Below are 26750 nucleotides of genomic sequence, written 5' to 3'. Positions count from 1 at the left end.
TTTTTTTTATAAAAGAAAATAACCAGGGAGCTCATAAGGTGCAAATGTAAGGTTTAGAAGTGAGCAGAACCCAGAATGGCTACTGTCTAAAAGAAATACAGGAAAAAGTGTGGAGCAGAGATTGAAGGGAAGGGCATCCAGAGACTGCCTCCCCAAGGGATCCATCTCAGACACAAATGGGAGAGAGTGTTCCAAGTAGTCAGAACAGTGTGCAACATCACCAACGGGAAGAGAATACATCTGGGGGGCTGAGTGTGTATCAAGGCCCTGGGCTCCAACATTATCACACTATTGTGGGTTGCTTGCTGACAGGAGCCTGATATGGCTGTCACCTGAGAGGCTCTGCCAGAGCCTGACAAATACAGAGGCAGATGCTCACAGCCAACCATTGGACTGAGCATGGGGACCCCAATGGACGAGTTAGAGAAAGGACTGAAGGAGCTAAAGGGGTTTGCAACCCCATAGAAAAAACAACAATGCCAACCAACCAGACCCTCCAGAGCTCCCAGGGACTAAACCACCATCCAAAGATTACACATGGCTCCAGCCAAATGTGTAGCAGAGGATGGCTTTATCAGGCATCAAAGAGAGGAGAGGCCTTTGGTCCAGTAAAGGCTTGGTGCTCTAGTGTAGGGGAATGCCAGGGCGGGGAGGTGGGAGTGGGTGGATGGGGGAGCACCCTCACACAAGCAGGGGAAGAGGGGGATGGGACAGAAGGTTTACAGAGGGGAAACCGGGAAAGGGAGTAACATTTGAAATGTAAATAAATAAAATATCCAATAATGATGATGATGATGATGATGATGATGATGATGTGGAAGAAAGAAGAGTGAGCAGCAATTGGGATAAAAGAGATTGAAAAAAAGATGACAAATTAGATTATTTGATGCAAATGTATGGCCCACAACAGTACACATAGATCAGAATGAAAGAGTCATTGTTGGTGGTCCACAGTGGGTGCAAATTCATCTGAACTAAAGCTTCAGCCTTACAATGGATGCCTAGATGTCCCCTGGTGGGCTACACAGAAGGCTTGTGTGCACAGTCTACAGGAGCTCAGCTCTCCCACGAGCAGCTCACCTACTCTCCCGACTGCAGTGCATGCATGGCTGAATCTCTGGTTGTTGCCCACACACTGATTAATTAACACGTGCTCCTATTTGGCAATTCATGGTCCTTCAGCCACGCTACACATATAGATGGACCCTTTCTTCTCTGCACGGGGAGTGTCAGCAAAATCAGTTCTCCATCTGGATTTCTTCTAAGCTGGGTTTTGTTCCCACAATTGGTGACCTCATGCGGTTAGGTAAAAGTGGCTCACGTCCAATCTTGGTCATGCGTGCAAAGCTCCTGAGGTGAGCTTAGTCTTCCTCAAACTTCAGGGGTCTTACGTCAGCCTCTCAGCTTCATAGTACCGCAGGGTGAGCGACAGCTCTATGAACATGCGTGCAAAAGACACCACAAAGCTTTGAGCTCCTCGAGGAAAAGCCCAACTGGCCCCTGTCCCCTCACACTGGTTCTTCCGTGGCACACTTTGCTAAAGTGGCCATCTGCCAGGATGCAAATAATGAACCACAAGACAGAAATTTCTCCTGAGGCCTGTGGGCATAGAAAGGAACACTTGTGGTAGCCACACACAGGAAGGAACTCTCAAAGCAGACACACATGTATTTCTGAGCTCCAGAGCCCATTCCCAATCTCAAGGCATTGTTGGGGGATGTTTTTGTGGACTGTGCATTCGAATGCCGATTTCTGTACCCAGGCAGCTGGCTGCAGTCCAGGTTTTCTTGTGACTCAGTATTTTGTGAAACACTGTTTTTCATCACCTCCTGATTGGTCAAATAAAAAGCTGGAGAGGCTATAGCTGGGCAGAAGAGTAAAAGGTGGGCTTTCATTCAGAGAGACAGGGGCTCAGGTGGAATCCAGATAGCTGATCACGAATGAAGTGCTGAGAGCAAGACAAAGATGGCCCAGGAAGTGGTCTGAGGCCAGCGTCATCGGGATAGAATAGCTCAGAAACTGCCCAGCTATGGTTCTAGAAGCTCATTGGTAAACTAAAGGTCTCCATGTCATTATCAGGGGCAAAGGGTGGACACAGAAAAGCCCATACTTTTTTTATACAGTATGCTCTAGGTTCATACTACCTAAAGCATGGCTCGGATCAGTTGCCTGTGTGAGTAAAAAGAGAAGAGAAAGTAGGATCTCTGCCTCACCCTCACCCGAGTTCTGTAGTTTTCCCAGGTAAGAGCTAAACGCACCATAGCAACTTCTGTGACCAGCTGTGAACGGGCTGATTCACGTGAGCCAGACCCCTGCTTTCTCCTTTCGTGGGACAGCAGCACTTAAAACAAGCTAGCATTTCATGTAAACAACAAGTAATACATAATTCCTGATCTGCTGTCCTATCATAATGAGCACAGAAGAGAAACTGAATCTTCATTAATGGACTTTAGTCAGGTACCCCTGTGGTTGAATTCAGGAAAGGCTAGAAGAGCTGAGGAGGAGGGTGACCCCATAGGAAGACCAGTAGTCTCAACTAACTCAGACCACAGAGATCTCCCAGACACTGAGCCACCAACCAGGCAGCACACACCAGCTGATATGAGGCCCCGACACATCTACAGCAGAGGGCTGCCTGGTCTGGCCTCAGTGAAAGAAGATATGCCTAACCCTTGAGAGACTTGAGGCCCCAGGGAGTGGGGAGGTCTGGTGGTGGGACAGGGGAGCACATCCTTTTGGAGTCCGGGATTGAGAGGAGGAATGGGATGAGGAACAGTCAAAGGTTAGACCGGGAGGAGGATAATGACTGAACTGTTAAAAAAAAGATTAAAGATAATAAAAAGAAAGAAAGCTTTATTATTAGATATTCGGCAGTTTCAGAGATCAAGGAAATCCTAAGAACACAATTCTATGACATCAAATAGAAAGGTAGACTCAGAGAGCAAGCTACAGTGTGTGTCAGAAAAGGCAGACAGTTTATAAGAGCCATGACATACAATGTCCAGGAGAGTTTAAAAGCCATGGAGCTAGAAGAATGGCTTGGTGGTTAAGAGAACTTACTGCATAGGACCTGTATGTGTTCAGGTTTCAGGTGGCTTTCCCTGGCTTCTGTGGCATCTGTGCTCACGTACAGATAAAACACACACACACACACACACACAGCATTCATAAGCTTCTTTTTCATGAAACAACCAAGAGTTTACAATACATACACACACAAAAAAACACAACAGTGTTTGTTTTATGTTCCTAACCTCCTAGAGTCAATACAAGTGTGTAAAAGAAGGGTTTGTTACACAAAACAGAAGCTAACATATGACCATTAAAAACCATATTAAAGCTATACACTCATGAACGTAGCATACCATGACATTTAACTTACAACATTATTAAGCTAAATCCACTTATCACTTACCTATTAAATAAGAAGTTTAATGAACTTAATATGCCATTGCTACCCACCACCTCCATCAATTTTAGTATAGCTTCATCATTTCAAAAAGAAACTCCACACTGATTAGCTGTCATGTGGTGTAAGGAGTTTTACTGAAAGCATGTGGGAATGGTACACTCAATGGGTTATCATTTTCCAATAAGACAGGATGAGCATCCCAGGTTGTATGAGTCCATTTATGTGAAATGAGAAGAAAAAGGCAAATCTATAGAGACAGGCGGCACATTAGTGGTTGCCAGGGCTCCAGGATTGACTAGAAAGCGATTGCTAGACTTTGCTAATGTTTTTCCTGAGACAATAGAAATGTTCTAAAATCATGATAATGGCTGTACAGTCCTGTGGATAGACTAAAATCTGTGCCCTGTGGTCTTCAGCAGATGACCTATGTACTGTCAGAACTGGTACCTAAAGCTGAGTTTGGAAGTCTGGATACTGTATATCAGTCTCATGTGAAGAAGTGGGGAAGGCCCTGAAAGGGTTACCACTCTTTTTGTGTGCAAGACCGACGGGTGTTCTTAGTTCATTTTATAATTTCCAACAGTGGCCACAGATTAGCCACATAATAAAAGCTGGTTGTAAGGAGCATGGCCTGCCTACTTGATGGCTCTGAGGAATTGAGGACAGTGTGTATTACAGTGGTGACAGGGTTACCTCATACCTTAACATACAACACGGTCAGGTTAATCACACACGGAATGAGGGACGGTATTTTGTTCTACGTGCTTCTAAGCATTTCCAACCACTTTGAAATGACCTACCTACTCTGTTAGTGGTAAGAACTTTGAGAGGGAAAAGTCAATTCCTCAGCTCCCACTGTCAGGTACACACAGACACGGGACATGAGGTCACAGGGAGAGCAGCTGGGGCCAGGGAAGCTAGCCCAAGAGAGCGACGGGAACTGTTGAAGCTGGACCATTAATTATAGGCAGGTCTTTGGGTTACTGTCTCCTGTAGATATTATAAAGGGCACCACAAGCCATCAGGACTGAATAGCTTCTCACAGGCTTCAAAGCGCTCTGCACACACGGATGAGCAAATGCCCAAAGAACACATCACTGCTTCTCCTTAGGTGGTGACTTATGGGGGGGGGCAGCATTTTGTCCTGTGTGCCTTTTGTGTACTTTTACTTATCTCTATGATAAGAAAAAAATCTGCTATAAATTGTTTTCTCATGTCCAAGAAGTCACCTAAATAATAATTAATAATATGCTACAAATTGAAGTGTGAACATTTTATATGGGCCCACGACTTGGCCAGGAAATTACTATGCCTGACTGGAATAGTTGCTGACTGTCTACCCTGGGAATCCAGAGCCATGATGCATGGCTCTGCTGCAAGCTGCCCAGACTGTAGGTGGGACCCGGAAAACACTCACAATGTCATTCAGAACATTGGCAGGATATAAAAAGCAAAGGCCATAAGCAATGCTTGGGTGAGAAACAGAGAAACCATGAATTAACTTGACTCTTTAGGTGCTCATCTGGGTAAATCTTTGTTTTAAAAACAGATTTCTGGTGAGTTGCAGAGTGGATCGTGTACACCAACCTTGGAGAGGACTGTCACAAATCCGCCTTTACAACACACATCTAAAGCTTCCCAAGAATAAGGCTCTTTAGAGGCACAGGGGCCAGATAGAAACTTAGATACACACAGGCAAGATTCCTCCTGCTCAAACACAATTCAAAAAATAAGTAAGCAAAAAGTGTTGGGTGCTTCAGGAACTTACATAAGCTCCAAGGGACTATGAAAGGGAGAGCTACTCACAGAAGCTGTCACATGAAATGGCCCTAATAGAGAAACCAAATCTAATACTACAATACTTAAGATGTCACAGGACAACACTCTCCTGAGATGACTTCCTGCTAGAACTTCCAGTTCCCAGCAACTAACATATAGCACCCTCATTCATAACTGTATTCTCTTTCTTGCTAGCTTGTAAGTTTCTTGAATGCAAGAATCAAGTCTGAGTCACAAGACCTTCTATATTGGAGTCAAGACGTTGGTTTGATTCAAAGATCAGATGTTTATAGTATCAGGTAAAAGCATGCAAGCCAGATGACCAGAGTTCAATCCCCGATCTGAGTTAAAAGGCTCGAAGTCTGCATCTAGTGGTGAGGATCTGAAATCCCATTATGCAATGGGGAGATGGGAGGCTGAGATGGGAGAATTGTCCCAAAAGTGGAGAAGAGCAAGTCTGGGATATAGATGGAAGAAACAACTAGAAAGATCCTGCTTTGGCAGAGTAGGAGAGAGTCCTCCATATGTGCTCCAGAGCACACCCCCCGCCTGTGTGTCTCTCACACGCTTAGCAGCGACTACAACACCAAAAATTTGTAGTATTAGTGACTGACGTACCATCCTCAAAGAATCTATTGAAGTTAGGGAAAATGCAGACATGCCACCATATTGGTATGAACAAACGCTGATCTGGAGATCAATCAGTAATAGCCAGGAATCTCTTCCTTTTAAAGAGGTTAGAGATCAGAAGAAAAGGGCTTGTTATAGAAAGCGGATATTATATAAGAAGAGATCCAAAATGTGTTCATGAAGGTCATCCCATTCTGAAAAACTGTGCACTAAAAGTGATCAGACTTCAAAAACACACAGACAAACCAACACACACACACACAGTAACAGAGACACAAAGACATACAGGCACACAAACACACAGAGACACACATGCACAGACACACACACAGACACAAAACACAGACACACAGAGGCACACAGACACACATATATAAAAACACAGATACACAGACATACACAAACACAAACAGACACACAAATATACACAGACACATACACACAGAAACACAGACAAAAACAGATAGATACATTCACATACAGAGTAAACAAAACATTTCTATGCATTTTCCTTTTTTGTTTTTTCTTCTTTATGGTCTATTTTGCTAAGCCCGATTTAGTGAACAACCTTGGCTGATAGTCTCAGAAAAGTCACACTGGAATCAATGTGATATTCTGGAAACAGCTACTTAATTTGTAATGCATCTGGAGCAATTACACAGGAGAAATACAAGATGGGAAGTAGTTGCACCGCGTCCAGGCTCGTGGGACCTGAGTTTTCTTAGGCACAGCTGCCCCAGAAGGGACTGGAGCTAGTGACATTGACAGAGACTTACTTTGTTGAAGTATGATGCCAAACTCACCGCACAAACCTACCTAATTTGCCCTTCACAGAAACCCCATGGAGTTCAAGAACCTGTAATGTTAAGCATTAATTTCTGCCCAAATTTACAAAGCTTTGAACCTAAATCTCACTGACCCAGTGACCTGTTATAAATCTCAACCAAAGAATGCCATTTCTCACCCAGGGATGTATACGGTGACTCAGTAAGGTTAGCTGGTAACATAGCCCCATGGTCTTGGCCCAACAGTTGCATTTCAGCTGATATGATGTATGTCCCCAGGAAACCACAGGACTTAGGGCTCCAGACTAAACCTCTCTGACATTCGGGAAGAGAGAACCCAACTGAGGAAATGTCCATTCTTCCTGTAGGAAGGCCTGTGGGTCGTTTTATTGATTTATAATTGATGTGGGAGGGCCCCCAGCTCACTGGGGGTGGGGCTACCCCTGTGCAGCTGCTTCTTGCTGGAGTAAGAAAGCAGGCAGAGCAAGCCAGGGAGACAGACAGACCAGGAAACGCTGCTCCTCAAAGGCCTCATCTTGAGTCCTGCCTCCAGGTTCCTGCCCTGACCTCCCTGCCACCTGGAAGTATAAGGAGAAAGAAACTTTTCTCTCCATGTTGCTCATGCTCACGGTATTTCCTCATATCCATAGCCACGCTAACACAGACACACACAGGAGCACATCAGTAAAGCACAGGTGACCAATTCCACGTGGGTGGTAGGGAGGATGGCTGGGGGGGGGGTGCCAGATTGGTGATGCCGTCAGAGTGGATGCCAATGGTTATCAAGGATGGCAAGGGACACAGCCTGGGCCCAGGCCTGGGAGGTGGGAATGGGCATGGCGCACGTGCTGTCTGGTGTGTTATCCTGCAGATGTCAACAGCTGCAAATAGGTGGGTGGGTGGGTGAGGCACAGAAGACAGGATAGGGATCGGTTCCCTTCTATGAATTGGCCTCCTCAGGACGCATCCTCTTCTGTGGGACATACTGAAATAGCCTGACTTAGATAACTATTGCATTTATAGACTCATGAAATCTGACTACGCTTAGTAACTGACGCTTGCTGTCCTGATTCTCAGCATCCTCTGTGAAGTGTCCAAATCCCCGCTGAAGGAAAAGAAGCCAGTGGTTTGCTGATGACCGTCATCTCTGTGATGTATGGCGCACAGTCTGCCTATTGGCTTGGGATCCCTGCTGACAGGTTAGTACCACTTGGCATTCTTGTACCATACAAATGGCCTTTTATCTCATTTTACCTTAGTCCTTGAAGGAATATTCAAAGATAATCTCAGTTGAGAAAATGAAGAATGGAAAAAAGCCACATTCCCAAGCGTCATTGTTTTCTGTTTTGTGTTTTTCCCACAGTCAGCTCCCAGATGTATGAAAGCTGAGGGCATTCAGAAGCCCAGGGTGAGGCTACCATAGGGAGGGTGACTCATGTTGGATTCAGACACTGGTGGTGAATGGGGTGGGTAGGTGAATGAAAACAGTGCCTTTCCCGGAAGTTGGTTAAGAAAAGAATTCTGTTGAGGGAGGACTTGTGACAAAAGGAAGAGGAAAGACCACTTACTGATACAGGAAATCAGGTCATTAAACCTTTCCTTAGGAAAGAGGGGGTTTTCCAGCCCACGGAAGTACAGCTTTAGAACGCCGGCCACAGAGTTAATATCGTGGTTGCTCTGATCATCAGCCAGAGGATTCTCACCTGAAAAAGGAAATTTGTTATTTTTCTCTTAAAACACACACACACACACACACCTGAGTGCACATACACATACACACACACACACACAGGAACTCTCACACCCACACTCTCTCTTACACGCTCACAGACAGACACACACATAAACACACACACTCACATACTCATACACTTTCTCTCTTACACACACACACACACACACACAGGAAAACACAAGTCTTTTAATTCTGCTCTTTGAAAGATTATATAGTACTAAAATGGAAATAATTGGTTTAGATATCCTACCCCATGATTAACCTAAAAATAGTTGGCTAAAATAAAGCTTAAATTTTTTTTTATGCTACCAAATACTCCCTTACAACTTTTCCAAATCTTAAAATAAAACATTGTGGGGTTTATAACTTTATCCAGCGTGGTGTGTGTGTGTGTTTAAAGCTAAAATCAGTAAGCTTAGGTTGACATGAACTAAAACAAACTACATTCAGTGTTTCTTACTTATCTGGCAGAAAGACACTGTTGTGTTTGGTCTGGCTATACTGTCCAGGTTGGCAAAATTTGCCAGAAACACAGAGCAGTGAATGTGAGTGCCCGCACTAAGCAGGTATTTTCCAAGGCGGTACGGTGAGGTTGCAGGGTGCTTGAGACTTACGTTCAACAGTGGTGACTCTCGGGCCAGGGCAGGGAATTCGAAACTGTACAGTTTGTGCGAAAAGTGAGCATTTTAGAAAGAATCCCTCACAAACAGAATTGCAGCTTCCTTTGTGGAAAATGGGTGTACAATGTGAGTTGCGGGGTTGCTTACCACACTTTCTTGGGAACGAATGTGAACTGGGCTCCTTCGGGAGCAACAGCATGTCACAGAGGCTTAGAGCGAACTCCACTGTGCACCTGCAGGTCCAGTCTTCTCTCCCACAGCTCACAGAGCAGCCATGACACTCTAGCTAAAGCTTGCCTTAGGGGAAGTTATTCTCAGGGGGCCTTGTTTCCGTTCCCTGTTTTCTAGGGCAGGGACTTGCTGAACCTGAGCTCAGAGAATCAACTGTACCACCACCATCATCATCACCATCATCATCATCCTCTTCATTAATTAGTTTTTGAGGTAATCAAAACCAAGAGGAATTTCCAAGAGAAAATAACAAAGCATTCATTGGTCTGTGGTAGCCACAAAGAGCCTTATGCTTAGCCACCTCCACCTGGCCTCTACCGAAGTCTGGGAAGGTGTGGCAGGCTCAGCTGCTGCCTGGACTGGTCATAGATTTCAAAACTGGAAAAGACTCTGAGGTGCCAAGTTTAGCCTTTCAACTTCAAAGGGCTTTATTGCAACTCTAGGCTAGGGAAATAGGACACGTGTGCTCGCGAGCGCGCGCGCACACACACACACACACACACACACACACACATACACACGCACACATGGGGTGGGGGGTTTCATGCAGTCTCCCTGCATTTTTCCCTGGCTGTTTAGCAGAAAGAAGGCACAGATGAGTCCTGACGAAGATGTGATTGATGCAAGTCACGATAACCAGGGGACATTGGTAACCAATGGTATCATTGAAAGGGTCAGACAGGTTCACAGGTCACATCTGAACCGTTTAACAACCCTGGAGTTTGGCAGATGAAGAAATCAGTCAAACTAAGACTGGAGTCCTGTGACTAAATCTCATCATTGATAATCAAGGAGACCAACTCGATTCTGGGTCTTCCTGACACTAGGTTAGTGTGTGTTTTGCTAATTAGAGCGTACGCCATAAAGGTTAAGTAGAGCTTGTACCTCAGCCGATCATGAACACAGGGGAGGTACTGACCCAGGTCACAGGAGGATGTCCCCATTCCCTCACTGTGCAGGGCGGGGCCAGTCTACCCCTTTCTAGAACACTGTCAGGTGCCAACTAGATTTACATGTCATGGGCTGTCCATGTAAGTCCCAAACCAGAGGACGAAATTCACAGGCCTCTCAACTTAGCACTGAATCTGTAACAACTCATGCTCTGACTCCCATAGCGTGGCCCAGGCAAGATGGAGGTTTGGGGGCTGCGCAGAGTGCAGCAGGAGGAGGACAGAAGACGGGGGGGGGGGGGTTTCAACGTGTTTTGCCTATGGGGAGAGACACACAGTTACCTCTCTCGAAAGAATTCTTGATATCATTCACTTCCACCTGGGACCCGGAAACTCTGAAAATCCCCTGATGCTGAAGACCTATGGGAAACAGAACACAGAGTGAGCAACACCCCTTGAGTACTGGGTCTGCTTTTCTCTTCTTACCGAAACCCCACCCCTTACTCCTAAATAAGGGCTCTGTGATGCCGAGCGCTCACCATAAAGATTGATGAACCGGACGCAGCTCTCCACAATGAGAGGGATAACCTGGCCTGAGTCCTAGGGAGAGAGATGGAAACCAGAGAAGGCTGGGTCACATGGAGAAAAAGCCTTCATTAACAGCAGCAAAAAGTGGAAAGAGTTCTACTCAAACAAAGGTGTGTTTCAGTTCTGAAGCAAGCTAAATTAATACAGTTACCACAAGAAGGCTCCGGATTGTCTTGCTAAGCCTAGAGACATGATGAGGTTAATTCATTCCCGGAGCCATGAGGTTGAGCTGGAGGCCAGGATGGCTACATTGTAACACCCCTGCCTCAGACAAGAGCAACAAAACCAAAACCTAACATACATAGGTGTTTCCTTTTAACTTATGTGCTGAAATGAGTAACTCATTTTGAGAGGTTATTTCTCAAAGTGAGCGGTGTGAAGTGTGTAAGAAGAACACTAAGTGTTTCAGTTGCAGTGTCTTCTATCTGATCAGCTGTTGATTCTTAGGTTTCTCCACCACATCCCTGAGACTTCGCCACCTAGGTGGTGGTTGTCACAGACTGTCTCGTGGGTGATGAAAGCATATTGTGTATTGACTTAGTCTGCATCAGAACTTACTTTTCCTTATAAAACTTAGCCCATCTTCAGGATGAAGACAAGGAAGGCTGCTTTGGCCTTCTTGGTCCACACCTTGCTCACCACCCTTTACTAAAACAAGTGCTGGAGGTGCTTTGGAAACCAGGGGTGTAGGATGGCACATGAGATGGAAGGGCCTCGGAGGCCGGTTAAACACATATTGATGGCATGCACCATGGAGTTAAAAAGAATTACTGGGGATGGTGTTGAGTTACATGTTCTTTTAAGACTGATCTTTTAGGAATTAGATCTTTCCAGGAAACATGGAACTTGAAGGGGATTAGCTGGCATTGGGCACACACCCTTGAAGGATTTTATTCTGAAATGTTAAGAACTTGGTCTTAACATCCTAGGACAACTGGGGACCTGTTAACTTTTCTAGTCCATCTGGGAAGGAAAGAGGAGGATTGACTCCATCTCCACAGATGTCTTCACTGTCTCCAGGGCGGGCAGGAGACTTTCTTAAGACAGAGCATTATGTTCAGGCTTTAGGGCAATCGGTGTATAAAACCGCTTAAAGTTCCGATTACCTTTGGAGGTTGTATGAGGTTTCTCTAACTAGTTAATTTGTTTTAGGGGCATACGTTTTATTCATTCCTTAAAGAGAAGCCTTAAAAATAAAAACCAAAAAAAAAAAAAAAAAAAAAAAAAAAAAAAACTAAAACGTATTTTAGTGAAGGCAAGTTGGCTCAGGATTACACCAAAAATTTACTGAACTGCTGGAAGGGATCTTTTTCTGTAAGACACAAGCATGGTTCGATGGAAGTAATATTTTATCAACAATTCATGTCACAGTGTAATTTAAAAGAGCAACAAACACTTAAGTGTGAGAGTTAAAAGGGAGAGTTAGTTTACATCTCTACTGGACTTAGCAGAAAGAGAATGAAAGGGCAGAAGAAAACTGTTTGCATTCAGAAAGTTCTGAACAGAGTATCGAATTTTCATGGCATTAAATTAACCATCCTCCTCTTGGCATTCACTTAGATGGCTGCTAATCTATTAAAAAAGATTAGCACTTCATTTAGATCGCTGTATTTTGTAGTAAAAATGTAACGAGCATTTTAATTTAAATTCATGGATGCCAGATGTTTGGGTAGAAAATATTTTATAAGGAGTGAATTATGGGCTGTCTTCCAGGCACTACCATCCAAACCTCTCTCTGGGTCTCCGTTTCCCTATGGGGAGGGGGTTTTGCTACTGCCATTTCAGGGTGCAATGTGGGAGAGCTCAGAAGCACGTCTCAGGTACAGAGAGAGGCCTCTGTACCCCTGGGTTCCAGGCTACCAAAGACCCTTCAGTGCTTCATCTGCATGGCTCACACAACAGGCTGCTCACAATACCTACCGAGGCCTTTCCTTAGTTTGCTCGCCTTTCACAGGTAGCTTTTGGTGAAGAATTTCCAAAATCTCTCATATGTTCATCGTCTTACGCAGCCGTTCCCACATCAGCAAAGGCAGCCAGTCGGTTCGTCTGCCTCTGGCTCTCCTGCTTCTCCCTCCCTGCAGGGCCCCCAGTGGAACACATCTTACTGCCTTCCCTTCATTATTTCCTTCATTTTGTCTTGACTAGCTCCTGCCTATAAGCTATGGGCTGGGAAACTAGATAATCAAGTCAAATTTGGCAATAATGTTCTATTAAATCAGCGTCAGTAGGGGCTTAAGGCTCGAGGCAATGGCTTTGCTGTTGCTGCCTGGGTTGCCCAGTGGCTTTGTATTTAATCCCAGGGTTACGGCCTCTTTTAAGCCACCTGGAGGCTTCTAAATTCTCTTCTGTATGCGCATATACATGAATGTATTCAAGGGTCACATTATGGTTATGAAGCAGGCACATACACACACACACACACACACACACACACACACACACACACACACACACACACACACGGCAATGTGAGCCTTTTAACCACTAGTTCACAGGTTTAATGAATAGATCTATTTTTAAAGAAGGAAATTATATCTATAACAAACAATTCATGGACCTTATAAAATATTTAAATTGTGGCCTCTCTACTAGAGTCAGTCTTAAAACCACTGTAGGCCACCTCATGAAATGTTGTCTCTAACGGGCAAGTCTCTTTTTCAGATCGGATACACTTGCCAAACACACCAGGTAAAAACTGGCCCACCCCCTCTTGTTGGTGAGAATCATGTCTCTTCAATTAGTGTCTGACTTCCAGGTGCTTCCTAAGGAAAGCCTACTTATAAGCTGTCTAATTTCCAACTGCAAACATTTTTCTTTTAAAGAGCGTAAAAACTCTAGTTAAAGCCAAGCATGGGGACAGCGTGTGAGCGACGGCAGCGCATAGAGGGCCTCGCTTCCGTTCAGCACAATACCTGGTGTCTCGCGTGAGAGTTCCTTCGTCCCCGGCTAGAAGCATTATCAGAAATACAGGATGAGAAAGAAGACAGAGAGTAAACACGGCAGAGAAGATACAGACTTCAGGGCTGTACAAAATGCATCCAATATAATGAATTCCTTAAGTCATGAGAGTGTACAATTCTAAACACGGATTTATACCGTGCCGTCTCATCTGCCCGACCCAAAAAAATACTTTGTCTTGTTCAACTTTTCCTTTTCCTTCAAAAACTTTTTTGGCTTGGAAAAAGAAAAGAGTACTCTTTGCCACCTGATAACATCCACATTCATTTATTTTCTTCAGAAGGTTCTCAACCCCAACTTTCTTCCCCTCTGACTTCAGGAAATATTATATTGATTTTCTGGGAAATCGAAGAGCCCCAGGACAGACTGGGACACAATGGCCCGCCTCATTCCCAGGAGGCTGAGGCCATTATGGTGAGAAGCGTGGGGGTCAGCCGCCTGGTGGAGGCCGGTGCTGTACCTTGACAAATGTCTCCAAATCCCCATTAAACAACTTAGCGTTATACTGGGAACGGGGCCTGGATTTCCTGTGTTTCTGGGGCTTAGGGGGGACGTTTGGAGGCCTAAGGGAAGGAATATAATTACTGAGCATAGCAGAAATCAGACAATGGACAAAACACCCTTAGGTCATGTCAAAATCACAAAGCCAAAGATCCTGGGTTCCTTCCCTACCCCAGCCCAGGAGCAAACACTCCCATCCTCCTTCAATCTGCTTTTAAAAACACAAGCATTGTTCATTTAGACTATGATGTTTCTACCTGGCCCTTTTCTTTCTTTTTCAAATTTATTTATTATATATAAGTACACTGTAGCTGTCATCAGACACAACAGAAGAAGGCATCGGATCTCATTACAGATGGTTGTGAGCCACCATGTGGTTGCTGGGATTTGAACTCAGAGACTCTAGAAGAGCAGTCAGTGCTCTTAACCATTGAGCCATCTCTCCAGCCCTCCTTTAATTTCTTATACCTTCTTAAAAACAGTAAGCATTATGAATGGCTATCTAGTCAGATGTGGTTAAGCCGGAAATGTAAAAGGGCATTGAGAGATTTCCAGATGAGAAATTCAAAATATTTTTAGTTCAATCATAATTCTTTGATGCAGGTAAAGTCGCACCTGCTCAGTATTCCTTAGACATTAATGGGATTTTATTTTGTGTACATATTCTTAATAACAGATCACCTCTAGGAAAATTAGGGTTTGGTGACAATATGGTCCCTGGCTGTGGAGCCCAAGACATAGATGAGTTACTGTTTCTGTTGACTACATGATGCCCTTGCCCACATATCAGTGGGACAGTAGGTTGCATCCCTTGTGTTGTTCTAGGCTCTCCGGCCTGTTCGCTCTGGTGGCTAAGTTGGTCTTTCCGGCATACACACATCCTGTGTGCGTTATAGAAAAAAACCCTACATCAATCAACCTGCAGTATCATTAGAGTGACACATCCTCTTCTGCTCTTTCCCCTTAGAGGAGACCAAGAAGGACCAAGGTGACCAGACTCAATTTCCATATCTCTGCTGGTTAACAGACGGAAGGACTGCCAGGCCCCAGAACCTGTGGAGCCCTTCCTGAAGCTGGATTCTTTAGATGAATGACCTCTGAAGATCGACTGGTTTAAATTCAGAAAGTCCAGTTTAAAAACAAAAATCCCAAGAATTTATGTGAAACCCCGAAGAGCTCAGGAGACATTAGCACTGCAATCAGCGTGTGTATAAGAGAACAAACCTGAGGATACAGCCTTTCACAGCTATGCTCAGAATCTCCCAGCAGGAAGCCTGTGACTAATGGGGTAGAGAACCAGCAGTACCCGAAGTCTTTTGGTGCCAGGGACTTAAAAGGAACCTTTACAAACACACAGAAATGTGTGGAGACCTACACCATGTCCTTCCCCAGTTAATGTTTCTGAACTATTTTTATACACTGAATTCCATGCTTCGTGGGAGGAAGAAATGTGACAGGTGTAAAGGACTCGGGCAACCGGCTGCCAAAAGTTTCCCCAGGTTTACCCGATACCGTCACGTTTTCACTATCTTCCAAATGTTGTCTACCTCCGATTTTAGTGTCAGGGGGTGACTGCCCATGAAGAGACAGCGCTTTGTCATAGCACTCAAAGGCATGGAGATGCTCTGGCACTCTGCCAAGCAGTGGGTGGCACTGTGGGCAGCTCAAAGGCTGGTCAGGAGACGAGGAGGGAGGAGAAAGTGAAACATGCTCTTCACCCTGGGAGGGAACGGGACAGCGTGGAAAGCAATGGCTGAATTGTACAGTTTGGATGACCTGGGTTGCTTCTGCAGCAAGAAGGTTCCTGGCTGTCTGGTACCTGGCGGTGGGGTGTCCAGGCACGTGGACCTATAGCCCCGAGTGAAAGAGCCAATCAGAGCAGGCTCTGGATCAGCTAATCTGCATGTTGAAAGTTAGACCTGGAAGGCCGTTCTGGCAAACTGCCATAGACGGTCTCTCCAGATGAACAAAGGCCCAGGACATCAAGGCATCAAATACAGAAACCAGAAGGCCCTACTGTTAAAGCGCTTCTTCACCTGCTTCTAGCCTCAGACAGAAGTCAGCCTCAAACGCTAGAAGTCTTGCTATCATCAACTCCTATGGTGTCTGGCCTGTGTGCAAACCACACCACAGAGAAATAAAAGTTGCCACAAACATTCTCCAACTCAAATCAGAATCTGCTCCCAAATATTCCAGCAAGAAGCTTTTCGGTCCTTCATGGGTGGGTATAGGGGTGAGGGGAAGGTGGATCTACAATAGGTAGTTCATGTTGGAAGCTACATTTTAGAATCAGATGTGAAAGTGGGCAGAGCTCTAAAGTTCCCAAATTTCAATATATCTGTAATTTTCAGTAGGCAATTGTTACTACGTGCTAAGGCAGTTGGTACACACACCTATTACTTGCTAACTAAATTACCATGTCAAAAGTGTCGTCAATCTGTTTAACAAGGTTAATGCATTTGGGATTAGCTAAATTAAGCCTGCTTGCTCATGTACCGCTTACCAAGAGCTTCACGGTTCCATGGAAGACAACGTTAGTTATGTCAGAGCACCTGTCTGAGGACCCCAAGCATTTCTGGGCTTCATTATCTGCTCTAGTCTAAAGAGGAGAGGGTGAGACAGACCACAGAGTTTGATAAAGCATCTTCCTACCTTGTAGTCATATATTCGGCTCTATGACCTGCCAAAACAAAAACAGAAACACAATAAGTAAACCAGGCAGATTCAGTGGGTTGGGGCTGATAACCTGTAATCATATTACCTCAGGATGGCAAGTACCTAAGGACTTATAGATCTTGTGGTACAGGAGATGTGAATACCACGTGATAAAGAGACAATTCAAAGTTATTATTTCCATAGAAATCTCAGTCCAGAATATAACAAACTCTATGGGTTAGAGAAACACGTTTCATTTGGCAATTGGAGGCAGTTTTTTTTTTTTTTTTTTTAAAACAAGAAATAGCTGCGTGCCCATAACTTTAACTTCAAGCATAAAAATAAACATAAAATAAACAAACATAAAATACACACAAAACATATCTAAAGGTTTTCTGCTGTTTGCTGTTTTGAGGGACAGGGAAGGAAACAGGGTGGGGTGAACTCAGTTTCCCTTGGACTAAGGTGATATTCTTTCTGTGCTATGACATCAGGGCACTGGGAGAGAACTGTGCTCCCCAATCTGAACCGGCACACACAATAATGTACACGTACATTAAATTATACTACATTTTACCACCTTGGAAGCTAAGAGCCTTTCAGAGTTCTGTCATCAAAACCACCAGCTGCTTCTCACGCGTGCATATGGCCGCCTTCTTGTAACTAACAGGGACTGAACTGTTCTAGAATGCTCTCCCTCTGCATTCATTCCAATGTCGGCTCTTCACACATCAGCGTGGTAAGGGGTGGGCAGGTGGAACCATTTAGGTGATTTGTTTACAAAAGGAGGACACAGTCCTCCAGCAGTCTGAAGCTACAGCTGGCGGAGAAAGGCTACATTGTAGCACCAACAGGTGAGTCCCGCACACAACAGGCTTCAGACCTAGAAGACAAGGCTAAGCAGTCCACTAGCCGGTGCTAGTTGTCAGGGAACACTGTTAGGCCACAGCTGAGCTCTTCCCTCTATTACCTGCTCTTGAATAAGAAGCAACATGAGATACTTGATACGTGTTGATTAAACAGGGACGACAGATTTGTATCAGGGGACATCATTCTTCACACGGATCTGAACTACTCCAAGTGCTGGGGAAGTTCAGTTCCGAGCCAGAGCTGGAGTGAGCTGAGTGTGGGATGTGGTACCTTGTGGCTATCCTAGTGGAGATAACTGTGGAAAGCTGGGATATACTGGATTTGGTCTGAAGGAAGACAAGGCTCAGAGTCTCCATCATTTTTTTGGTTGTGCGGAGGCAACAGGAGCTGGCTGAAACCTCCCTGGGCAAATCAATGGGATGAACAAAGGTCTGAAGGTACAGACACTGGCTTGTCTGTATTGGTCACGTTATCCGCTTTATTATGACGTCAGTGTGATATATTAATCAGAACAGGTCAGAAACTATTTGAATAAATAGCCTAAGACTAGAGAAAGCAATAAGTTCCATCCAGTATTAACACTATATATATATATATATATATATATATATATATATATATATATATATATATATATATATATATATATATACTTACTAACTTTGAGACAGGGTGGTACTAAGTAACCTTGGTACACAGGCTGGTCAGAACTCCTGAATTCCTGCTTTTGCCCCATTGGGGGCAGTATTTGTATGGTACCACCACAACTGATCGAAGAAGCCCTTTATATTAAAAGTTAATGCATAATTTTCCTAACAACTTTTAAAAATCTACTTATTTTATTTATATGAATACACCATAGCTGTCCTCAGACACACCAGAAGAAGGCATCAGATCCCATTACAGATGATTGTGAGCCACCATGTGGTTGCTGGGAGTTGAACTCAGGACCTCTGGAAGAGCAGCCGGTACTCTAACCACTGAGCCATCTCTCCAGCCCCTTGTAATGACTTTTATGAAGTAGCTTCTATTATGGTTACTTATTTTCAAAAGAGACTGAGCATATAAGAGGATGATCCATCCCAGGTCCTGTTAGTATAGTGTGGGTCTGACAGTAGGATTGAGGTTTATTTTAGTTACAAATCTTAAATCCCAGTTATGGTACTATACGACCTTAAAAAATATGGCAGTTGGGGTGGGGATGTAGCTCATTGTTAGAGCACTTGCCGAATGGTCAAAAGGCTGTGAGTTCAATTCTCATCACCAACACACAAACACACACACACACACACACACACACAGACACACACACACACACATACACACACAAAGCTAAGCTTCTGGGTGGGGGAGGTAGTTTAGTTGGTAAAGTGCCTTGAAGCCTGAGGGTTTGAGTTCAAATCCCAACACCCATGTAAAAACTGAGCATCTTGGGACATGTCTCTAACTGTACTTGGTAGGGTAGACAGGTAGATCTCTGATGGCCACTGGCCAGCCAGCCTAGCAACTTGGTGAGCTCCTTACCTCAGTGAGAGATCCTGTCTCAAAAACAGTGCAGCGTGACTCAAGAATGATATTGTGTGCTGACCTTGAAGACCTCCACTGGCATGTGGGCAGGTGTGCATGGACACCTGCACATGCATGTGCACACATGCATGGATACTTGCACACACATGTGCACATCTGTGCATCCACACTCAGACCTAACTTTTGTTTTCCCTTTAGAAAACACTGGTGAACAATCTTAGAAGAAATAAATCCCAGCATATACTTTTACCTGCCTAATATGGCTAAAATAAAATACAAAATAATTAAAAAATTAATTAAAAATTAAAATTACACAGATATGTGAATATGCAAATTAACAGGCATTTAAGATGGGGAGCATGGCCTAATCACTTTTATGTGGGTTTGATGTTAGAGAAACGGAAGATTAGTAAAAGCAAATGAGATAAACTAGATGATTTTTATCATTTTGCTTTTGTTGATGGTTAGTAGTATAAGATATAATATGAAAAACGTATACAAGATACATTTTGAATAATGAGCTGGGACCACATGTCAGAAGATAAAACTTTGATTAATGAGGTTTTATTTTCTAATCAGTATCGTCATTAATAGATCAATAATACACAAACAAGGAAGACTCACCATCCAAAAGAAATGTGAATGGGTCCAATGGTTTGAGGATTAGACCACTCTAATCCTCTGGAAACTTATTTAATTATTAAAATGTAAGGAACCCCCACCCCATAAAAGCCACTTGGAGAGGAAAAAAAAATCCAGGATTAATTTTTTCTTGGTAAAAACAACTCCTTGAATTATTTTTTTCAGGCGGGGGTGGGAAGCGGCTGTTGCTCGGATAGAGATCAACCTTGCTCAGTAAGTATTCTAGGATCCCTGTCCATCCTCCTGCCTCTGCCTCCCAAGAGCCGTGACTGCAACCCAGGATATGTGGCTTCTTTGTTTTCTCTTCCATTTCAGAACTGTGAAGTGAATTACTTTTCAAATTTAAATGCATGTTATTAAAATGAAGGCCAGGGACAACTTGAGGTAAGGGGGAAATGTAGAGAATAATATTTAAAATACATCTAGCTTGAACTGGACAGAGATACCTTTGATTTGTCCCCTAATGAGGACTGATAAAGAGCTAGTGACAATACTTTTCAGCCCCTTTTCCTTTTTAACACCATAGACTACTGTGGTGCTTTTGTAAAAAGACATAATTATCCCCAATCCGATTATCCTCTGAAAGAATATTTGTACTCCTACTCAAAGACAGACAATGGATTATTCCAAGATAACCTACTTAATTCCTTTGTCAAAAACCCGCTATGCCTAGGACAAGAGACAATGTATCAGAGAGCTTGGCTCCCGTGGTCACATTTTTGTGTAGCAAAATTGTATAGATTTTTTTCCACCCTCTTACTTCCAAATACCTCACACAAAGAACCTGATATGAACAGGAAGGCTCATTACTAGATTAAAAAAAAAAATCAGTGTCCCAGTTTTAACTCTATATCTCATTTACTGTGGCCAATTTAACTTGCATTTGAAAAGAAATGATATCCCTAAAGACTGAGCCACCTCGTTGGGATGAGAAAGAAGAGGGTGACTTTCAGAGCCTATGTGCCTCTTTCTATTTTAATGCCCTTTAAAGCCTTGGGATTCTGAGTTTAGAGGGTGCCGCTTTAAGAGTCTGATCCAGTTGCTTCACTGTGCTGTAAATCAAAGAACTGACGAGACCCACTGGTCGCCTGCCAAGAACGGGCAGCAAGGCGGGCCAAACACATGTCTGCAGTTAGAGTTTCATCTGTGGATGATCAACCGCTAAACCCCTGGGCTAGGCTCTGTTTGTTTTACTCTGAAGGCAGTTTTTGCAGCCGCAAGGCTGGGAGAATTCAGAGGTATTCCTATCCGAAATGTCAAGCCTGTCCCCAAACCACCACTTACCCCTAACCTTATTTAACCAGATGGGACTTGGATCCCTTCCTAAGAGCTCACCATTGGACTGTGTTTCCACGAGACAGGCGCCATTAACTTGGTTAAGCCTCCTCTGTTGTAAGCCTACTAACGCGAACAGGGCTTGTGTAAAAAGCCAACAGGCTTACAAGGGGTGAACCTTTTAAAAGTGGGGTGTCTCTCTCATGCTCAGCTTTTCTAGGAAGGTTAAACCTGGCAGCAACGTGTGGCCAGCAGCTGATGAACTGACAAGCTGGCAGAGATTACCTCGTTTTGAGAAACAGAGGTCTGTACCCAGCCTGAGCATGCTACTCTGACAAAAACCATCCAGGTCCCTTCCACAGCCTTAACTGAGCATAACGAAGCTATGTCATGAGGACGCTGGAGCTCGCTGAAAGAAATTCCAAGACAAAGGAATCCTGGCTCAGTGTTGACAAGGTAAGATGGTTTAACACAGCCTGGCTACGGACAGCCTTTGGCAAATGGTCTTGGCCTCCAGGCCAAAATGTAGCCGGATCCAGGAATGACATGGAGGATACCATTAACCAGTGTGGCTTTTCTCTCTAGGAGACATAGAAGAATTTCTGCTGAATGACTACCATAAAAGCGTCAGAATGTGGCTCCAAGCCACACTAATGTTTGCCTGCTGGAGTGAGCACAGCCCAGAACCTTGGTGTCACCATGTCCACAGAGGCTCAGTCTTGGGAGGGAGGACTTTTGTGTCTGAAAACATTTCAAGCATTTCTCCACAGTGGGGAGAAGTTATGCTTGGAGGGCAGCAAGGGACCTCGAGGGCATTGTTCCGAATATCAGGCACTTGCAAAAAAAAAAAAAAAAAAAAAAAAAAAAAAATGGGAAGAATAAAGGGAATTTATTATGAGAAAAAAGGGAAGGGGGACAGGATAGAATGTAATTATTTAAGAAAACTATTCAAAGAAAAAGGTCTAAAAATAAAAGTCTAAACCCACAGAAGAGATCAAAGAACAGTACAATAAATTTCCTGATCATCTTTACTTAGATTTCATAATTATCTGTCTGTCTGTCTGTCTATCTGTCCTTTAGAGAATCCTGAGCCATGCCTCTGGGAAGTAAGTTCATTGAATGTGGCAATCCAGCAAGTTTTGTTTTGTTTTTTTTTTTTTGTTTTTGTAATTTAAGAATAAGAACATTCTTCTTTATAACCATAGTACAATTATAATACAGAGAAAAATTAAGTCAATAATATTTAACTATAGATCACATCCTTTCCTACTATGCTTAAAATGGCCTCCATAAGCTTTGCCTTTTGATTCAAATTTTAGTTAAAGTTGACACACTGCCTTCGGTTGTTATTATTTTTTTAAACCTGGATGCTTTTTAACAGTTAGACTCCCCCCCACCCCCAGGTACAAGTGTCTTTCAGCCTGGAGCCTGGGGCACCCAAGGTCTTGCATGCATGACAACTTTTTGCCATGTGGCCATTCTCTAAGGATTCGGGATCTTTGGACAAAAGCATCAAGTGAGGTGGTGGATACACTGCTTGATGGGGAAGAAACCTTCCAGAATGGTAGGCGGCCAGAACTTAGCTATATTATGGGAATCTCATAAAGAAAAACAGATCTATTTATTTTATGTGCACGAGTGTGTTGCCTGCATGTATGTGACTTTCTCTCTCTCTCTCTCTCTCTCTCTCTCTCTCTCTCTCTCTCTCTCAGGAACTGGAGTAAACCACCATGTTGGTGCTAGGAACCCAACTCAGATCCCAACAAGTATTCATAATGGCCGAGCCACCCTTCCAGCTCTGGAAGTCTCTTTTGAATTCAGCCATTCACACACCTCGTCCTCGTCCTCCCATTCCCCACCCCATTCCCTCTGTGGTGTTCTCTTCCATTTTTTTACATCGCCTGGCAGGATCTAGTGTGAACAGAAAACCGAAGCTTTAGACCCAGAGACCAGGGCTTTGCCTGTGTGTGTTTGTTTCCCCTTTTACATATTTATGAAGACAGAGAAGGGAAGCAATGATGTTTGTGTGATCCCCCTGTTTGCAGTACACCCGACTCCAGTCTCTTCTGGAAAGCTGAGGAAACTACAGGATTGGGTTCAGAATACAGTTCGGAACCACACACAGCTCTGAGAATGCTTGTTACTGTTTGCTGCTCTTGTTTCTGTTACCAGATGCAACAATGTACACCTGTGTGTGTGTGTGTGTGTGTGTGTGTGATACATATTCCCTCAGATCACATCTCAACTACCAACAAAACTTAATGAAAAAAAGAAGATTCCTCAGACTGGACAAACTGGTTTCTAGAATCTCCAAAGGCAACAGATGGGACAGTTACCAGTCCATTCAAATGGGGACAGGGTGATGCTGGAAGATTAGGAAACTCAAGGCAGAGGCAGCAGAGACTGGGTCAGTCCTTGTGGGTCGATCCCCAAGGGAACCTCCTCACCTGAGTCACTCCTCCTCCTCGGCTTTACCCCACCACCACCAGATTAAGATGGCTTCGGTGAGAATAGTTATCAGGGAACTGACCAACTGACATCTTAACATAGGACCTCATTGTTGGTTTCCAGGGCCACACACTCACACAGACATACTTCATGCTCTTCATGGAACACCCATGATATGACCAACACACAGGCCAAATGGCTTCCCCACTTGCTCCCAGTACTCGACCTTCTCCCAGCGTCCTCTGCAGCAAGTCGTGTTTAGCCTGAAGCTTTGTGATGAGGTTGCTGCCTTCCAAGAACTCCCGAAGTTTCTGTGGAAAAGGCAAGGTAGAAACTTAAAACCCCCCTGTGTCAAGGAACGTCCCAGGGGGACATTAAACCCTGCTGCTCCATCTGTCCATCTCCGAGATGCTCGTACTCAACATGTAATCTCTAGTCTAGTGGAGTCGGCTCAGGACTCCTCCCCCCCCCCAGTCCTGTTGATCCAGGCGCACCCAGGAACCCAGTCCTGCTGATCCAGGCGCACCCAGGAACCCAGTCCTGCTGATCCAGGCGCACCCAGGAACCCAGTCCTGTTGATCCAGGCGCACCCAGGAACCCAGTCCTGCTGATCCAGGCGCACCCAGGAACCCAGTCCTGCTGATCCAGGCGCACCCAGGAACCCAGTCCTGTTGATCCAGGCACACCCAGGAACCCAGTCCTGCTGATCCAGGCCCACCCAGGAACCCAGTCCTGTTGATCCAGGCGCACCCAGGAACCCAGTCCTGCTGATCCAGGCGCACCCAGGAACCCAGTCCTGTTGAAACACGGCTACATTTTAGCAAACTCCTCTGTGGTGGGCACCCGAGTCAAAGCAGACAAAGCCTGGGCTCGGGGGTGGGAGGGGTTGGGAAGTGTGTGTGTTGGGGGGGGGTAGAAGAGTAGGGGTGGGGGATGGGGGCGCGTGGGTGGGGGAAGTGATTGCTGTTGGAGTAGCCTGGAGGGCTGATCATTACGTGTCAGCATCCCTAGCACTAGGGTGGGGTTGGAAACAGGAAGACCCTAGGTGCTCACTGGTTCAGAGGGAAATCTGTCTCAAAATAAGATGGAGGAGCAACCCAGTAAGACAGCCTCACTGTGTTGTAGCTCTCCCCCCCCAGTAGCTCTCCCCCCCAGCCTGTTTTAGAGAGGTCCTAACTCCTAAACTCTACCCAGACTGGCTGAATATTAAAAATCAAGGCCCCCCAGAAAGACTCTGGTATCTTAGCTATAGAAATGCCAGGGCAAGCGAGGTCCCGGGCTCTGTCAGGGGAGGCCCGGGGGCGGGGCAAGGATGGGGGAGGGACGCACCATGAAGTAGAACTGCTCAGTTTCTTGCTGGTTGGCTCGTCTCTTGGCGATGCTGGGTTTGCTCAGGTAGGTCTCGGACACAGTCGACTTGACGGACTCCGTGGACCGGCTGTGCAGGAAGCACTCGGACACATCGTAGTCCTCAACAGTGACCATGTCTTGGATTGTCTGGAGGGTGGCTTCTGTCGTTTTCTTGACCTGGGAACAGAAATACATTTCACTTATTAGCATGTTGCACTGTGAAACTGGCACTACTCCAGGAGACTTGGTCTGTTAGGGAGAGATTACTTCGGAGCATGATCGGTAGGGGAGGAGAGCCAGGCCAACCAGACCTCAGGCCACCAATCTGTGTTCCTGTACGTCTCACTGGAGACTGTTAATTTCATGTCTACATACTCTTACCTTTTATATTAAGGTAAAACTACAAACAGAAGAAAACAATACAGACTGTAAGTGTTGGAGAGTAGTTCTAGTGCTTTGATTCAATCAGGAATCTATGTGTCCAAATGCTAAAGGTCCTTGTCCTGAATTGGTTTTTGATTGATCAATAAACATGCCAGAGGCCAATGGCTGGGCAAAGGGAGATGGGGCGGGGCCCTTAGAGTGAGCTAGAATGCAGGGGGAGAGGAGAGAGGAATCACCAAGACTAAAGGGAGAGAGATGGAGAGATAGGAAGGAACACAGGCGCTGCAAGAGATGAAGTCAACAAGCCGAGCCATGTAAGAATTCCACAAGTGGCCACTGGTCACTTCCCTGATTGGGCCTAGGGTAGCAGGGGAAGGCTCAGGAGTGCCCAGTCTTTGAACTAGACACAGCATTTAAAATAAGCTACTGTGTGTGTGTGTGTGTGTGTGTGTGTGTGTGTGTGTGTGTGTGCGCGCGCGCGTGCGTGAATTTCATCTGAGGATTCAAAGATAGCTCTTGGGCGGCAGCTGAAGCCTCAACCTGCCTGCCAGGAGCACAGAGTGGTGTAGCTCAAACTCAACACTACACATAACTATACAGCCCGATGAATAATCTCAGTGTGAACCCTTCTCCAACCAAAACCGTGCTTTATCAATACTCTCACCATCCTTCCAATAACCCCATGCTTTTCTTCCTTCCGGTATATCCACGTACCTCCCTCCTCCCTTGCTTCCTTTCTTTGTACCTCATTGGGTACCAAAGCTGGGAACTTATATACGTCAAGAGCAAACATTCCAGCATGAACATTCCAAACATTCACGTCCATCTCTCACCACCACCCTGCTTTCTAACAGGTTAGCGGTATTTTATAGAAACAGTACAGAATATATTTTAAATCTGATTCCTTTTGCTCAATGTCAGGGAGATTCATTTCTTGTGAATATACTTCAACACATGATATTTATAGCAAGGACAAATCATGATTCACCCTGTGATTGATAGATGACTATGTTTTAGTTTTGTCTTCTATGAATTTTATGAATTACAGTGCAGTGAATGCATTTTGGGGGGCGGCACACATACACAACCGCTGTACATGAAAAAATGCTAGTTTGTTCCCTGTGGTGGTTTGTATATGCTCAGCCCAGGGAGTGGCACTATTAGGACGTGTGTCCTTGTTGGAGGAGGTGTGTCACTATGGGCGTGGGCTTAAGACCCTTACACTAGCTGCCTAGAAGCCACTATTCTGCTAGCAGCCTTTAGATGAAGATGTAGAACTCTCAGCTCCTCCTGCACCATGCCTGCTTAAATGCTGCCCTGCTCTCACCTTGATGATAATGGACTGAACCTCTGAACCTGTAATCCAGCCCCAATTAAATGTCCTTTATAAGACTTGCCTTAGTCATGGTGTCTGTTCACAGCAGTAAAACCCCAAGACATTCCCCAAAAAAATGCTATTTATAGTTTATC

The 26750-nt window shown here is 44.8% G+C and overlaps 1 protein-coding gene across 2 annotated transcripts in view; it reads right to left on the bottom strand.

Annotated features, from left to right (window-relative positions):
• Positions 1 to 26750, bottom strand: part of SRGAP1 (SLIT-ROBO Rho GTPase activating protein 1) — a gene marked incomplete at both ends in the record, with an annotated part of 259181 nt that overhangs the window by 25323 nt on the left and 207108 nt on the right. The window contains 7 exons of one of the 2 annotated variants that reach the window (XM_080935754.1): positions 8175 to 8309; positions 10425 to 10502; positions 10622 to 10682; positions 14089 to 14191; positions 16782 to 16809; positions 23773 to 23857; positions 24876 to 25073. In XM_080935754.1, the coding sequence (XP_080791880.1) occupies positions 8175 to 8309; positions 10425 to 10502; positions 10622 to 10682; positions 14089 to 14191; positions 16782 to 16809; positions 23773 to 23857; positions 24876 to 25073 (688 nt within the window). Of the gene's footprint in view, positions 1 to 8174; positions 8310 to 10424; positions 10503 to 10621; positions 10683 to 13582; positions 13617 to 14088; positions 14192 to 16781; positions 16810 to 23772; positions 23858 to 24875; positions 25074 to 26750 lie in introns of both variants that reach the window. The other variant, XM_080935755.1, reaches the window with a different exon arrangement.

The sequence above is a fragment of the Micromys minutus genome (assembly GCF_963924665.1).
Source record: "Micromys minutus genome assembly, chromosome: 22".
Classification (NCBI taxonomy): Eukaryota; Metazoa; Chordata; class Mammalia; order Rodentia; family Muridae; genus Micromys; species Micromys minutus.
Note: the sequence above shows the minus strand (reverse complement) of the source record. Positions and strands in the feature narration are given on the sequence as shown.